This window comes from Mus musculus, chromosome 19, assembly GCF_000001635.26.
Source record: "Mus musculus strain C57BL/6J chromosome 19, GRCm38.p6 C57BL/6J".
NCBI classification, from domain to species: domain Eukaryota; kingdom Metazoa; phylum Chordata; class Mammalia; order Rodentia; family Muridae; genus Mus; species Mus musculus.
In genome coordinates, this window is record NC_000085.6 from 3447005 (window position 1) to 3462850 (window position 15846).

Consider the following 15846-nt stretch of genomic DNA (forward strand, 5'->3'; position numbering starts at 1 on the left):
TCCCTGGTTCAATCTGGACCACTAAAGGGACAGAAAGTACAGAGGGTATTTTCTTCTGCTTCTTAGTGTTGATTTGACTTCTATTTCTGTGTCTCTGTGCATGCCTGCCCATTGGAGTGTGCACCATAAGCATGGACTATAGAGGGTAGCAGAACTCTGGTGTTCTGCTGGTGTTAGGCAGCAACTGTGAACCACCCAGCTGGGTGCTGGGAACATAAATCAGGTCAACTGCAGGAGCAACAAGTGCCCTTAACCCTCACGCAATCTCTCCAGCTCCAGTCACAGACGTCATGAGCAGTTGATGAGCTCTGTGGCACCTTAAGCAGAGGAGTGGCCTTTTGTTCTCCCTGAAAACTTCAGTTCACATTTTCATCCTCTTTGATGGGTCTTCAGGAAGATTGTGGATCATGGTTTGGAAGTTTCTGGAACTGATGGCTTCCTGAGGGCATCCAGGTAACAGACAGGTGTGTGTGTGTGTGAGTGTCCCAGTGCATGCAGGTATCTGAGGAGGCCAGAAGAGGGCGCTGATGATGGCTTCCTGAGGGCATCCAGGTAACAGACGTGTGTGTGTGTGTGTGTGTGTGTGTGTGTGTGTGTGTGTGTGTGTGTGTGTGTGTCCCAGTGCATGCAGGTATCTGAGGAGGCCAGAAGAGGGCGCTGAGTCCCCTGAAGCTTGAGCACTAGGTATAATGAGCTTCCTGACTGGGTGGTAGGAATTGAATTCATGTCCTTTGCAGCATTTATCTCTTAGCTGCTGAGCCATCCTTCTAGCTCCTGCAACAACTCTTTCTTTCTTTCTTTCTTTTTTAAAAGATTTATTTATTTTTATTTATATGAGTACACTGTAGCTGTCTTCAGACACACCAGAAGAGTGCATCGGATCCCATTACAGATGGTTGTGAGCCACCATATGGTTTCTGGGAATTGAACTCAGGACCTCTGTAAGAGCAGTCAGTGCTCTTAACCAACTGAGCCATCGCTCTAGCCCCCTGCATCAACTCTTAAGAGTACATTGTCCTGATTATTTTATTTTATTTTTTTGTCAGCTTGACCCAAACTTGTGACACCTGTGAAGAGAAGACCTCACCTAAGAAACAGTTTCCATCAAAAATGGCCTGTGATCCTGTCTGTAGGCATTTTTCAATTGTTGATTGATGGGGAAGGGCTTAGCTCTACCCACAATGGTATAAGGAAGCAAGTCGTGGAGAGCAAGCCAGTAAGTTGTGTTTCTCCATGACTTCTGCTGTGGTTTCTGTGTTGATATCCTGCCCTGACTCCCTTCAACGATAGACCATTTTCCAGAAGTGTAAAATGAAACAAAGCCTTTCTTCCATGAGTTGCCTGGGTCAGTGCTTCATCACAGAAGAGAGGCCATGCATTAGGTCAATTTAGGGGCAGCTTAGAATGCTTTTTCTACCCAAAGTCAGAGGTTGGACTCAAATATCATTACTTTGACCAAAAATCTACAGACTAAAAAGAATTAAAGAAAAATAAGGGACTGGGGAAATGCCTCAGTTGCTTAAATACCTATCTCAGCATAAAGATCTGACTCTAATCCCAGCCCCCACATAAGAGCCTGCTGTGGCTGCACATGGCTGTCCAGCCAGTGCAGGAGAGGGGCCTGCAAAAAAAAAAAAAAAAAGAAAGAAAGAAAGAAAGAAAGAAAGAAAGAAAAGAAGAAAAAAAAGAAAAAAGGAGGACCTCCAGCTCACTACCCAGTCAGACAAACCAGCAAGGGCTAGGCTCAAAGGCTCCATCTCAAAAATACAATGGAAAATGATAAAGATACCCAGTATCGCTTCTGGCCTCAAAATGCACATGTGGGCACGTATGCATATACACTACACACTGAAAAGAGTTTTAAAAAGAAAATTAAAAAATATAGGGGCTGTCAAGATGGCTCAGTGGTTAAGAGCTGCTCATACAAAGAACCTGGGTGTTTGATTCCCAGCACATACATTGGATGACTCACAAGTCCAGCTTCAGGGGGGCCACCACCTTCTTCTGGCCTCTGTAGATACTTAGGCACATAATTTAAAACTATAATAAAATATTTTTACAGAATTGAAATGTTTGATCTTAAGAATCTAAGGAAACAGACTAATATTTCACTGGAACACCATCTAACTTCAGTACAAGCCTGGTCTTAAGAATCTAAGAAAACAAACTAATATTTCACTGGAACACTATCTGACTTCAGTACAAGCCAGAGAAATATGGCCAAGGCACGAGAGCATAAACTGGATCACAATCCCTCACTTGTACCTGTTTTGTGAGAATCAAGGTACACGCCCTAAGTCCTTATGCACAGGCCTTGGTGGCTCCCTGCCAGGAAAAAGAGGTGAACATAAACAAAGAGATAACCGAAAAAAACAAAACAAAACAAAAAGGAAACCAGCCCTAAGCAGCATAGGAGAGGCAGGAATCTATCAGCTTGGCGCTATGCCTCTGGCACACCTCTAAAGGAAGTGCCTGGGTGCATGGCCACAGCTGAAGTCCATGCCTCCTCAGCCAGGAAGCTCCAGCAAGACCAGGAAGTGCTAGGAAGCATGACCAAGGTTCTCCAGTGTACCAGCTACTCTCAGCCCTATCCTTGTGCTCTTCTGGGCCTATCTCACTTTCTACACCCTGGTGTGCAGGGCAGTGGGGTGCAGAGAATCTGAGAAGATGCTACAGGCATGGACACGAGCTATCCTTAGTGTCCTATTGACTGCCTGCCCAGCACACTGGTTCACTCAGGCCCAAAGCCCACTGCTTGGGGTTAGAACAAGGTCCACAGACACAGGATGAGAGAAAGCCTCGCTGCAGGGAGAAAGGATGGGGCAGAAAAGCTTCTTACCTTGTCAAAAGATCACTCAAGGAGGCTAAGATGCCTGCATATTTCTCCACAAGCTGAATGAGGCTTTTGAAAACCACTAATCTGGATCCTTCACTTCCCTTCTACCAAGGTACAAGAAATAGTGCAAGGTGCTTTTAACATAGCCTTGCTCCTGGGCCAGCATTTCCTAGCTAGCCAGCCCCTGACATCTGTAAAGGCTTCAGATTGCAGACCCAGCCACTGGACACTGAGAAAGGACAGGGAGCACAGTTCAGTGGTGGAGCACTTAACGTACATCGCCCTGGGCTTGATTCCCAGTTACAGACAAGTTCTCCTCCCCCGCCTCCCTCCCTCCCTCTCTCTCTCCCTCCATGAGAGTTTTGCCTGCATGCATGATTGTGAACCATGTGCATGTCTTGCGTTTGTAGAGGTCAGGAGAACAGTGCTGAGTCCCCTGGCACTGGAGTTAGGGAGGGTTGTGAGCTGGGTACTAGGAATTGAAGCTGGGTCCCCCTCAAGAGCAAGTGCCCTTAACCACTGAGCCACCTCTCTATCCCCACTTGTGTGTGTGTTGTCTTTCGTACCCTGATGCTCTGCTGAGTTTACCTACTACTTCTAGAAGCTTTGTATGGGTGTTAGGGTTTTCTGTATACAAACCATAACATCTGCAAACAGGTGATTTAATAGGCTGTCTTAACAGGACTCCCCAGCTACTGTCTCCTCAAGTTTTTTTTTTTTTGTTTTGTTTTGTTCTGTTTTTTTCTGAGACAGGGTTTCTCTTGTGTAGCCCTGGCTGTCCTGGAACTCACTCTGTAGACCAGGCTGGCCTCGAACTCAGAAATCCCCCTGCCTCTGCCTCCCACCACCGCCCGGCCTCCTACAAGTTTTGAGCACCTGATCTGATGATCTTTTATTTTCTCTTTATTCCCTTACCTTGGCTTGCTGTATACTTACTAAAAATTAATCAAAACCAAAACTAGTTGTTCTCCAGCATGTGTTTGCATGCGTACTCAGGAGGTCTGAGGTTGATGTCAAGGGTCTTGTTCACTCTTGCATCTTACCCATTAGGAAGGGTCTCAGTTAAATCCAGGGTTCACTGATCTGACCCTTCTAGCTAGTCAGCTTGGAGAGTCCACCTCTGACCTACAAGGCACGCTGTCACACCTGTCTGGCATCTGTATGACTTCCGAGGATCTGAACACTGGCTTTCTTGCTTGTATGGCAAGTGCTTTACCCACTGAGGTCTCCTGCTCCCCATTCTTCCTTTGATGCTTGATGCCTTTGGTTTTTCTTGTCCAATTGCTCTGATGAGAATGTTCAATACTGTGTGTAATAGAAGTACTAGCTGTGTTTCTGACACGGCAAACTTAAGAGGTTTTCACCACTGAGTACAATGTGGGTTGAACTCTCACTATGTACACAGGCCAGCCTTGAACTGGAGAGCTTCCTGACTATGGCTCTTCTGTTTGCTCGGAAACTACAGGTGTCTGGGGAGATGCTCCAAAGTGCTCCAGCAGCTTTTTATATGGTTAGCATTTGACAACAAAGAACAGGCGCAGACAGAACACCAGTGTATGGCGCCCTCTAGTGTTACAGTTCTTGTGCAGGTCCAGGGGGATTCATTGATTCTCCGTATTTGGTACAAACCTAGACACTGGAATTGCTCAGCCCTTGCTTGACAGCGGCTTGTTGGTTCTAAAGGCTTGACAACTTTTCCATATTCCTCCAGCAACTAGGGCCTGCAGTTCTCCTTCTGTGGCTTTCCCAGCTTCCTATCTTTCAGCCTGGACTATTCAGCTTTTCTCTACTTTTTCTCTCTTTTCTTGTTCTTGTCCTGGAGACTCATTTGATCACTGGTTCCTCAGCAGTTAAGCAAGTGGCCTCCTTGCTACCCTTTAGCTTTGGCCTGTCAACTCAACTGCTGTGGCTGTCACTGCTCTGTTGTGCTGGCAGTCAAGCCCTTCCTTCCCACGAGCAGGAGATGAGATCTCGAGAGAGCCGGTGTTGGGCAGGTGTTTCCAGCTCACCAAGGGAGTCAAGCACCTGCTACACAGCACAGCACCTGCTACACAGCGGCCATCTGTTGCAACCACAGCTTTGTCTCTTTAACAGCAGTTCTCTGGCTAGACCCCAGAGGAAGTGTAGATTCTGCCTCAGATGGAAATGATCACAGGACCATTTAGAGATCGCCAACGATTGTATTGACACAAAGTTCAGCATAGGTAAGAGTGGCAAATGTTATCAGCTCCAACGCCCGTTACTGCCAAGCCTCCTGCTGTGGTTGAGCCAGGTGTGTCCTCTAAAAGTCATTTTTGAGTTGAATCCCCACTGAGGGGGAAGTGGAGGGGCTTGATTTGACTTTAGTGTCTAAGGATGAAGCCTGGTGTGTGTGTGTGTGTGTGTGTGTGTGAGTGAGAGAGAGAGAGAGAGAGAGAGAGAGAGAGAGAGAGAGAGAGAGAGAGATTAAGATCTGATGATGTGACAAGGGTGCAGCCCCATTAGCTGAGGAGGCCAGAAAAGGACACATACACGTGTTCTTTCCCCCCCCCCCCCCACGGGATGCCTGGGGCTGTTAGGACTCTTGCAGTCATAACCTTGGACCAGAATCACAGCCAAGATAAACCTCAGTAGAACTTACGGTCTGCAGCATTGCTAATGGCAGCAGAAAATGAAAGAACACCTCCTTGCGAGTTCTTATTTATAGTACCATAAAATGGTCTGCCCCATTGCTTTGCAGAAAGGTAGACCTGCACATGCTAGGTCTCCATTTACACTACACTTTGAGGTTCAGGCATACTACCCATCACAGTTCATTCCTGGGGGTTCGGGGGGGGGGGGAAGAACTCCAGTATGTGACTGCACTGTCATTTGCCTGTTTTCTTGTCACTGGATAGTTATCTCAGTAAAGTTACAATAAATTTCTCTGGACAAATATTTTGTGGGCATGTTGTCATGTGAGCATCTAAGCTGTGGAATTATAAGGCAGTTTGCTGGCATAATTAAGAAATCACCTCCACAACAGCCAGAACAAATGCTCAGCAACTTTCCAAATGGGTGCATCATTTGCAGTAGTGACAGCAGAGGTCCCAATGCTTCATGCTGTCACCAGCACCTGAATTTCTCTGTATAGCCCTGGCTGTCCTGGAACTCACTTTGTAGACCAGGCTGGCCTCAAACTCAGAGGTCTCCCTGCTTCTGCCTCCCAAGTGCGGGGAATAAAGGCGTGTGTTACCACACAATTCCTGTTTGCCCTCATGTGTTCCCGTGTGTGCCTGAGCTGCTTCTTGACAGGTAATTCTATGTGCATCAGTGCGTTGCCCATGTGCCTACAGTGCCCACAGAGATGAGGGTGCTGGACAGTCTCTGGAACCTGAGTTACACATAGATGGTTGTGAGTGGCCTGAAGAGGTTGGAATTGAATCTGGGTCCTCATCAAGAGCAGTCTTGTCCAGTTTTACTTGCCTGTTCAAGTGGTGTACCAAGCCTGGCACATGGGCTGTAGTAGACCCCAACACAGGACAATTAAACCATCCTACTTTACAAATATGGACCAGCAGGATGAGTAAATGCAGCAAAAGGCCAATAGGAAGCAGGAGCACAGCTCTGGTAGTGCCTTCCCCATTATCAGGAACCACCCGCCTTTTGGTGCCGAGGAGCAAAAAGACAAGCAGAGAACCATCCTGCCCAAAGTGAGCTGGGATTCTCAGAAGCCCATGATCTTGCTCATGGTGAACCATGGGAGATGCCTGTGGGAGACACCTGCAGAATCCAGGAGAAACATGAAGTCATGTGTGTGACGGGCAGAGTACAGGCCTTGCTAGGGCAGCAACAAGGGGGGGGGGGGACGACGACGACACACATTCTCAATGCAAATAGAGATGACATGCCACAATTTCTACTGCTGCTTTTGAGGTGGTCTCCCGGCCAGCAAGAAGGCTCAGCAGGTGATGGGGCTTGCCCATCAACTTGAATCCAATACCTTAGACCAATGGTTCTCAATCAGTGGGTCATGACCTCTTTGGGGTTGAGCAACCCTTTCACGGGGGTTATATATCAGCTATCCTGCTTATCAGATTACAACTGCAATTTGTAACAGTAGCAAAATTAGTTATGAATTAGCAACAAAAATAACTTTATGGCTAGGGGGTCACCACAACATGAAGAACTGTATTAAAAGTTCGCAGCATTAGGAAGAGAACCAATTCCCCCAAGCTGTGAGTTCTACAACATGCATGGTGGCACGTGAGCAACCTCACACACAAAAATGGCAGTTTAGACAAGCCTCAGTGGCTCTGAAATGACAATCCTTCTGCCTCAGCCTCATAGGTGCTGGGATTATAGGCAAGCTTCAGTCCAGTCAGGTTTTGTTTTTTCTGAGACAGGGTTTCTCTGTGGAACAGAGCATTGGCTGTCCTGGACCTGTTTCCTAGACCAGGCTGGATTCAAACTCACAGAGATCCTCCTACCCCCATGTGCTGGATTAAAGGCATGTGCCACCACAGCCAGCCCAGCTTAGTAAAAATACCACCATGTATTTTATATGTGAGTTGACTGGCACACAGTGCCATGCTGTGCATGTGACGTTTTAAGCTATTTCTCACTTTAGCCAGGTGCACTGGCAGACACCATTAATCCCATAAGACTAAAGGCAGAGCCAGAAGGATCTCTGTGAGTTCGAGGGCTTCAAGTTTCAGGATAGTCAGGATTATATAGTCTCAAAAAACAGAGCAAAAGTTGTCTCTCTTCCTGCACCATGTGTTTAGCAGGGAGTACGCTTTAATGACAGCAATGGGAATCTGTAGAACTGTCACTAATGCTGTTTGCTGGCAATAACAGCAGGCAGGGCCGGGAACGACACATATGGCAAGCTAAGCTGGAGGACCAGGCAGACCATCTCAAGACGGCAAGTGGTGGTGGTTCACTCTCAGCAACAAGGTGCCAAGCAAACGTGTTAGGCACTGGAGGCTCAAGGCGTGTGGGGGTCACAACACTGTTTCTTCAGTAGCTGGCATGCCCAAGAGTAAGGACAGGTGAAAGCTAAAGAGGACTTTTTGGCAGAGGCTCACTATGTGGCTATTAGAACCCCAAAAAGGCTCACGAGGAAGTTTATAGAAACAAAGCATCAGGCTTTATTTTGTTATTACTTGTGATACAGGTACTGTACTGTAGACGTCTGTTAGTCTTGCAATTCATTCGGCCAATACACAGAAATGAAAAGGAGCAGGAACTCATCACAAGCCCTGGCTGGCACCCTCCAACCCAACACACCTTGTCCCCTTTCACCCTCACAGCCTCTCCTTATGACAAGCAAGCCTAAGTCCTTTCCCAAGAACAGTACCCAAGCGTTCCTTTCCCAGTGGACAGTGGGACAGAAAAGCCAGCCCAGTCCACAGCAAGGAGGCAGTGTGGGCTGACTAGGAGGAGCCAAGTCCTGGCTGGGGTCAGCAAGGCTTGTCAACCAGGTGAGACAGGAGAATGCCATCCGCCAGCAATGTGAGGTCCTGGGCCACGCAGGTCAACCATCCCTGAGACGAGCAGAAGGAGCCCTGTCCTCTGGTGGCACCAGGTTCCAGAGAACGCAGTCTCTTCTGAAGGAGCTGTGACTGAAGGGTCCTGAGCGGGCAAGCACAGGCCACCGAGCCCCTCGCCACCAGTCCCAGGGCTTCCTGCTGCCCACTGAGCCTGGTGACCAGGCCTGCCTCGGCCACCTGAGGTGGTCCCTTGCACTGTGTACAGTGAGAAGCGAGTAAGGAGTAAGGCATTGGACACTCGACTCTATCTCCATACGCGATGTCATGTAGGCACACTGCTTGGGATGCTGGTTCTAAAAAACTTGTTGGCCATTTTTTCAGAATATCCTTTTGGTTTTAAATACTGGTCAGGAAAAAACAAATGATGTAAAAATATGTGAATATTTTCTATTATAGAATGAAAAACTGATCTGCATCTAAAAGTGCAAGAGGCGAGGTGACTGAGCTCTTCACCCGATGCCGCGGCAGTGCACAGGCCATTGCTTCAGCTGTTGGAGGAGGCTAGGATGTGTTTACGCTGACATAGAAAATTATAAATTACACTGAATTAGTATCCATAATCACTATATACACACAAACCAGTTCTAAAATCCACTGGTTTACAAGTGAAAACCTCACAAGGTACAGTAAAACAAGAAACATGCTTGGATGCCAGGTTGTGATTCTGTTACAGCCAGCCCGCGTGATGGGCACACTCTACCCTGTCACCACATGAGCATTCCAGACTCACCTCTGTGACACAGAGCAGTGTGGGTGCAGACCACTCTGAAATAGCCATCAGTGATACTTGCTGACAAGGGACATTTTGGTGAATGGGTTAAAAGGCGGATGAACTACCAAAACAAAACAAAAAACAAACACCCCCCAACCCCCCTAAAATTCTAACCACAGCCATGTACACTCCAATATTCTAGTGTTTCACCTGCAGAAAGAAACGCTCTGAGCAAACCAGACCTTAACAGAACATATGGCTTTACAAGAACAGCAATTCATCAACTAAGTTGTAGCAATAAATACTTAATCTCCACCAAGACTCAAGCATTTGATCCGCCTGAAACAATACAGAAAACAGTTACCAATTGAAAGTGGGTTATAAAAAAACACCAAGTATTTCTTATTCAAAATCACTTTGTAAGTCAGAACAACCAAAATATAACACGCAGAGGGCTTTTCCATCGACAGCTCCGTGCCAACCTGGAAGAAAAATGAATTCAGAATTTTGTACAAGGTGGAAAATGTATGAAAACTGCCTAATACTTTGGTCACACTAATAATTGTCAAATAGTTATGTTTCGAATACAATAGATCTGTGTAGTCACTTTATAAAACTATTCTTACAACCATCTGAACTATGTATCATTACTATTATTACATGGGCGGCAAGATCTGGTGTCACAGGCTACCCAGTATTTAGATCAATACAATATAAACATACGCAAAAAAATTCTTGGTATTTGTCAATGTGCAGTGTTTTACATGTCTGAGTCTCTCTGTACAGCATCTTAGAATCTAGAAACAGAAAGGCTGCTGGTTCTGATCTCTTGCAGAGTGCAGTAGTGGTGGCTCAGTAGCTCTGGGTGAGCCCTCCAGAGCCCCTGGGTGGTGGTGGCCTGCAGTCCTCAGTCAGCAGCAGTGGACGTCACTCATCATACAGGGCCATTAACTGATGGGTCGCTTGGCATGCTTGGCTGGTCGGTCCTGCAGAGGAGGAGACGGACATCTGAGGCACTGGAAGCTGAGCAGGGCCAAGTTAGCTTTGCCCGCCCTCCACATGGGCACATGGCTGCCAGTGGTGATAGACGCTCCCACCTCAGCCTCTCAGAACTGCATGTTCAATTCACACAACACTTTAGTGTTCACACTGCTGGTCCCAGCTGCGTGCTTTGGAAACTGTTGTCCTATGTGGGTGCAAACTGACTTTCACCTGGAATGCTAGGAAATGGGAAGGAAGAAGGCGTGTGCAGAGGGTAACTACTGAGAACAAAGGGGCACAGCCAGATGCTGGCCCCCACAGAGCAGCAGCAGCTGGAGAGAGAGGGAGAGAGCAGAAATGGGTCTTCTGCCAAATCCACAACCTAAGGCATCTGAAGAAACCTAGCTAGGCTGTGGCCAGGAGGACACAAATCCTTCCTAACTGGACTGCCTTCCCTGCCAGTCCTAACAGGAACCAGGAGTGCCCCCAATACTATACTCTAATTACACATGACGGTGCCTCACTGTATGAGGCAGAGGGACTGAGGATTCTAGAACCAGACAGAGCTGGGTATGGGTGCACCTGCAGTTCACAAGCTGTATACTTTAAACATGTTTCTTAACCTCTCAGTCCTGTTTTTTCCTCAGCAGAAAGGGGACAATAGTGCCCATCCAGAGCTTTGTAAGTATGATGTGTGCAAAACACTAACAGAACAACTGTGCAGCCAGATATGGTGGCAATGCAAAGTCCTCAGAGTGAAGTAAAGAATGGTCCTGGCAAGGCCCAGCCCCAGAGCAGTGAGCCTGGCAAAGGCTGCTGTCTGCACTCTCTCCCACGCGCGTGGCTGTTTCCAACAGGAGTGCTGGCAGCACACTGAGCTCCTCCAGAACCAGCTCAATGCTGCTCTTTAGGGGCCAAGCCTTGACCCCCAACTTTCTGCACACAGCCCTACAGTTTCTTCTTGAGCTACAGTCACCTGCCTACAGTGGCCTCACCAGTGACTCCTGTTCTGGCCAGGCCTGGGTGAGGACGGGCAGGGCCTTTCATGCCAGCTTCAAAGGAACCTAAATGGGTATCCTTTGGCAAGGAAGTCTTCACTATATAAGCAAAAAAGCAATCCAGGGCCACTTGTATGACTCTTACATATTAAGAACAAACTCTCCAATCTATGCTCCAGGGGCTGATGTAACCATGTGAAGATTCCCAATAGCTAGAACCCTAGCCAGTGCCTTGTCTCCCCAAGCCTTCCTAAGAGCAACCTGCTCACACAGTACTTATAATTGATTCTGTAGGCAAAAAGACTTTTTTCTAAATCATAAATCCATCCTTCATTTTGACTAGAATTTCTGAATATGAACAGGGCAGAAGGCTGTCATGAACAGGGGCTTCTAAACCAGGAATAATAAGTATGCCCACTGGTTCCTGCCCACTGAGTCTGCAGAGCACAGTCCACTGGGGTGGCTAAAGGACAAAGTCCAATGCCCGTGCAACTGCTTTTAAGGTCACGTTATTCCTTCCAGAAGGAACATACATCTTACATATTTTTTATCAGAGAAGTGAGCTCTGAGAGGAGCTGAACAAAGTCCCTTGCTGTCCAGGGCATATGCTCATCCATCTTCTGTTGTAGGCTCCTCTGACTCCTTGGCGACCTGGCTCTACCTTCCAGGCTGAGTGTATGAGTGTAGGCCCTCTGCAGCTAAGGCCTTGGCTTGCCCTATCTTTTCTGACCATTGGCTCAATCTAAGCAAAAGGTGACTAGAAAGAAAACACCACATCCAAATCACATGGCTTTGGCAGTGAGGCTGTCGTCACGAAGACACGCCTACTCACAAGTATCAGCCCTCTAGGGATTGATCCCATGGGGGCACTCCTTCTAGGGCTGAAGTCTTTTGCAGTACATGGCAAAGGGCCTCAGAGAAGTCAAGCCCTCAAGTGTCACAAGTGTGATGAGGAAATGAGACAGTTCACAGGACCACAGAGGACTCCAATCCTGGAGGGGTTAACACCATTCAAATAATGGCCTCATCAACTTGAGTTTCTCCAGAACCTTCCTGCAGAGCCAGTGCTCTCGATCATCCAAGCTTGAGCCGGGGACTCATGCTGCAAAGCTAAGTGCTGTTCTTAGAGCTCGGCTTGGGCATCTGACTACTTGAGACCTGAGAAATGTCACTGTGCCCTAGCACACTGCTAAAGGCTGGGGCACAGCTGCAAAGACCTTTTGGGCCCCCAACCCTAACAGCTGATTCCCTTCTACATTCCAGGTATGAAGCAGAGGCAGGGTAGAGCCTTCAGAGGGTGAAGGCAGGGTGGTTACCTTTGCTCGGGACTACTGCTGGGAGTCAGGGGAGCTGTGCACTTGGCCTCTGCTGGCTCTGGGGTCTCTTCTGCATCTTTGCAAGCAGCATCTTGAGAGGTAGACAGTTTTTCTTCCTCACTACAGGAGAGAGGAAGTTAGGTGCATTACATACTAGGCACCACGACCAGGGCCAGAGGATGAGCTCACATGCAAATGGCTCTGAAGTCATGACTGCCACGGTGGCAAGCCCTGGGGCTGAGCATGCTCAGGGTGGAAGGATCACAGAAATGCAGACAGTGACTGGGGAACCACGAGAGGAAAGGGCCACACGCAGGTAGGAACTGAGAGGGACAATGTAATGTGGCTGGTGTCTGAGAAAGAGCGGCCCGTGTCACCGTACATACCGGTAGGACTTCAACACTCTGAGGCCAAGTGTGCAAAACAGAAAAAGAAACGTACAAGAGTTTCAGAACACTCCTAGAAATGAGGAATTGGGGAAACATGTCCACGACTGCACATGGCACCCCGCAGAGTCGGTGGAGGTGTGAAGAGAACCTGTTTGAAGGAACAGGAGCCTTTAGTTCTACCGTGCGCTTAAGGCCAAGCCCACCACTCGCACGTGCTCCTGGCAAGAGATACCCACTGCTAAGCCAGGTGAAAGCCTTCTGCTGCTCTCTAGCAGCACATGACAAGAACAGGCACTAGGAAGGGTCAAGGAGCCAAGAGCAGGAGCAGCAGAGAATGGGAACCAGAGTTGCCTGTGGGCAGCTCTTGGTGGAGACACAGCAGGCACATTCCTGACTCTTAGAGCTGGAAGCTTAGCTGTGTTCTGCTCTACCTGATTCAAATAGATTGCAAAAGGAAGGCATGTCTCCTCAGATCCAAGCCTTGGCCTGGACTTGCACATGAATTTCCCGACTTTAGGGCAGCTTACCAGGCTAATCACAACTTACAGGGCTGGCACAGGTCTGACAGCCAGGCTTTCTACAGTGCTGGTGGAGGAGCCAGAGCATCAGCATGCTAAACGCGTACTGTTCTACCAGGCTACACTCACCCCCAAGACTTCTTTGTCAACTCCCTTTCTCACCCCTCTTCTACTCCTTATCCTCCAGGGCAACTACTCTGATGCACGTACCCATAACTTACCTATAACTACGTGTTTACTCTAAGCCACGAGCCTGGACCTGAATCCAAGGTCTATTTGTTTGAATACTGCACATCTGAAGTGCTGCACGCTCCTGAGTGAAAGCACTATGCCCACAGTGAACATGCACCTCTCTGTGTTCACGAGAGACACAAAGGCTGCCAGGAACATTAGCCATTTCTCAGGGTGGTACACCCAGGTCAAAAAACAAAACAAAACAAAAACTGTAGGCCATCTTTTTTATCAGCAAAAATCCCTCACTTTCAAGCATACTTTCCCACTATCAAGGCCTGGTCCCAAACCTACGTCCCTTTCCACTCTCCTCAAGTGGTGTCTGCTCTCATTTCTAGTTACTTAGAATGTGTCTTCACTTTCAGTCTAAACTAAAAAGTGTACTTTAGGTAACTAAAAAGTAACCTGCCAAAACACTGCTATTGTTTGCTCACATGCTAACTAAGTTTCCTCCACCCAGCCCATCTACTTCCTTCTCTTTCTGAGACAGGTTTCACTGGGTAGCCCGGACTAGTCTCACGATTACTAGTTAGGCTAGAGTCTCATTTGGATGCATGCCTGTCTAGCTTGCACAGAGCCCTAGGTTACCTCCTCAGGATTTGAGAGGTGGAGTCAGAAAGATCACAAATTCAAGATTATCTTCACAGTGAGTTGAGGCCAGCCTCGGTTGTACGATAGTCTGCCTTAAACCCACTATTTTTCCTAGGGAGCCCAGGTAGGCCCAGGAGCGTCAGAGTCCTTGATAGGCACTGGTGACCATTGAGATCAACCCTATCAGTGTTTGCATTAGCACACAGGGAGTCTTTGGATATTAAATTCCAGTCTCTAAATGTTTCTTTCCCAACCTGCTCTTTGCTTCTTAATCATTGATTAGAAATTTTTAACAACAATGTGACCATCTCAATTACTTGTGCATTAAAGTTTCTGATTTTTATTATTCTTACCTCATATGCATTGAGTATTTTGCATGCATGTAAATTTGTGCACTGTGTGTATGTCTGGTGCAGAAGCCAGAAGGTGTCAAATTACCTGGAACTGGAGTTGTTGGGTGCTGGGAATCAAACCCTTTGGAAAAGTAGCCAGTGGTCTGAACCTCTGAACTTGTCTCTAAAGCCCCCCCCTCCCCCCGCTTTGTTCTTCCTTCTTTTTTGTCTCCCTCCCCCTCTTGCAGGGTTTCTCTGTATAGCCCTGGCTGTGTGCACATGAGTGCATCAGCTCACTGGAGCTGGAGCCACAGACAGCAAATATGCTGCCTGACAAGGATGCTAGGAACTGAACCTGGGTCACCTGGAAGAGCAGAAAGTATCCTTAACCACAGAGCTGTCTCCCTTACTTGTTTTGAAAAGAAATGTTTTTCTGTCCATAGGTCAGAGGTATGTTACACCTTTTCTTCTGCTGACTCCCATGAGACTCTGGGTACACTATTTGGCTCTAGTGCCAGGCTCCTCACCTGTAAAGCATGACAAGACTCAGAGCTGTGCCTCACAGGGTTCCTTAGAGGACAGAGCTGCTTGAAGCACAACACAGGCAGAGTGCTTAGAGAATGAGCACTGGCACTCAAGTGTGTATGCATTCTCTTACGAATGTGCTTTAGACAATATTCAGCAAGACAAGGAACAGTGACTTTCTGGCCTGACTTTCCCTACAGCTGAGATGACAGGCACAAGCCCCTATGCATAGCTGGTATCTCTCTTATGTGGGTGTGACATATGACTGTGTACTTGCCCATCTATGCACTGGTGAAGATCAAAAGGTTGATGTTGCATTGTCTTCTTCAACTGTTTCTCACATTATTTGGGCCACCCTGAAGCTCACTATTTAAGCTAAGCTGCACAGCCAGGAGGTTTCCAGGATCTGCCTGTCCTTTGGGATTACAGCTGCATACAGCTGTGCTAACCTTTTACATGGATGTTGGGGATCTAAAGTCCTCATACTTATGCAGTAAGCACTTTACCTGTGGAATTGTGGACCACCTCCGCCCCCAATTGTATTTGTATTCTTCTCATAATCCTCCTCCAGTTGCTTTAAAAGGTGCTTAGGGGGACTGGATTTTTCCTTACATTTTAAAACAGTGCTGAGGATGAACACGGCCATGCTAGGCAAAGGCTCAAACACCAAGTAGTCCTACCTTCTTTACCTCCATCATTGTGGCCCACTATTCAAGTGCAGTAACATCACAGCTTCAATGCCCATGTGTTTGTAGATGACTGCACAGGCGGCAGGCAGGTCTTGTGCCTTTTTATCACCTAGGCAAACTAGAAATCTTGAATTTCCATCTATACTGTAAGAGTATTTGGAAAAAAAGTCCTTCTAAGAACTCTTACTGAACCTAAAGGTTAATCTGACCAGACA

General features: G+C 47.5%; 1 protein-coding gene across 17 annotated transcripts in view; it reads right to left on the minus strand.

Moving 5' to 3' along the window:
• Positions 1 to 7923: 7923 nt before the first annotated feature.
• The window catches only part of Ppp6r3 (protein phosphatase 6, regulatory subunit 3), a 121106-nt gene continuing 113183 nt past the window's right edge, over positions 7924 to 15846 (minus strand). For 8 of the 17 annotated variants that reach the window (XM_017318250.2, XM_006531794.2, XM_011248642.3 and 5 more), the window contains 3 exons: positions 12743 to 12760; positions 12357 to 12476; positions 7924 to 10047 (listed from right to left, as the gene is read on the minus strand). In XM_017318250.2, the coding sequence (XP_017173739.1) occupies positions 9996 to 10047; positions 12357 to 12476; positions 12743 to 12760 (190 nt within the window). In that variant the 3' untranslated portion in view covers positions 7924 to 9995. Of the gene's footprint in view, positions 10048 to 12356; positions 12477 to 12742; positions 12894 to 15846 lie in introns of all 17 variants that reach the window. The other 9 variants (XM_017318249.2, XM_017318248.2, XM_006531792.2 and 6 more) reach the window with 2 other exon arrangements.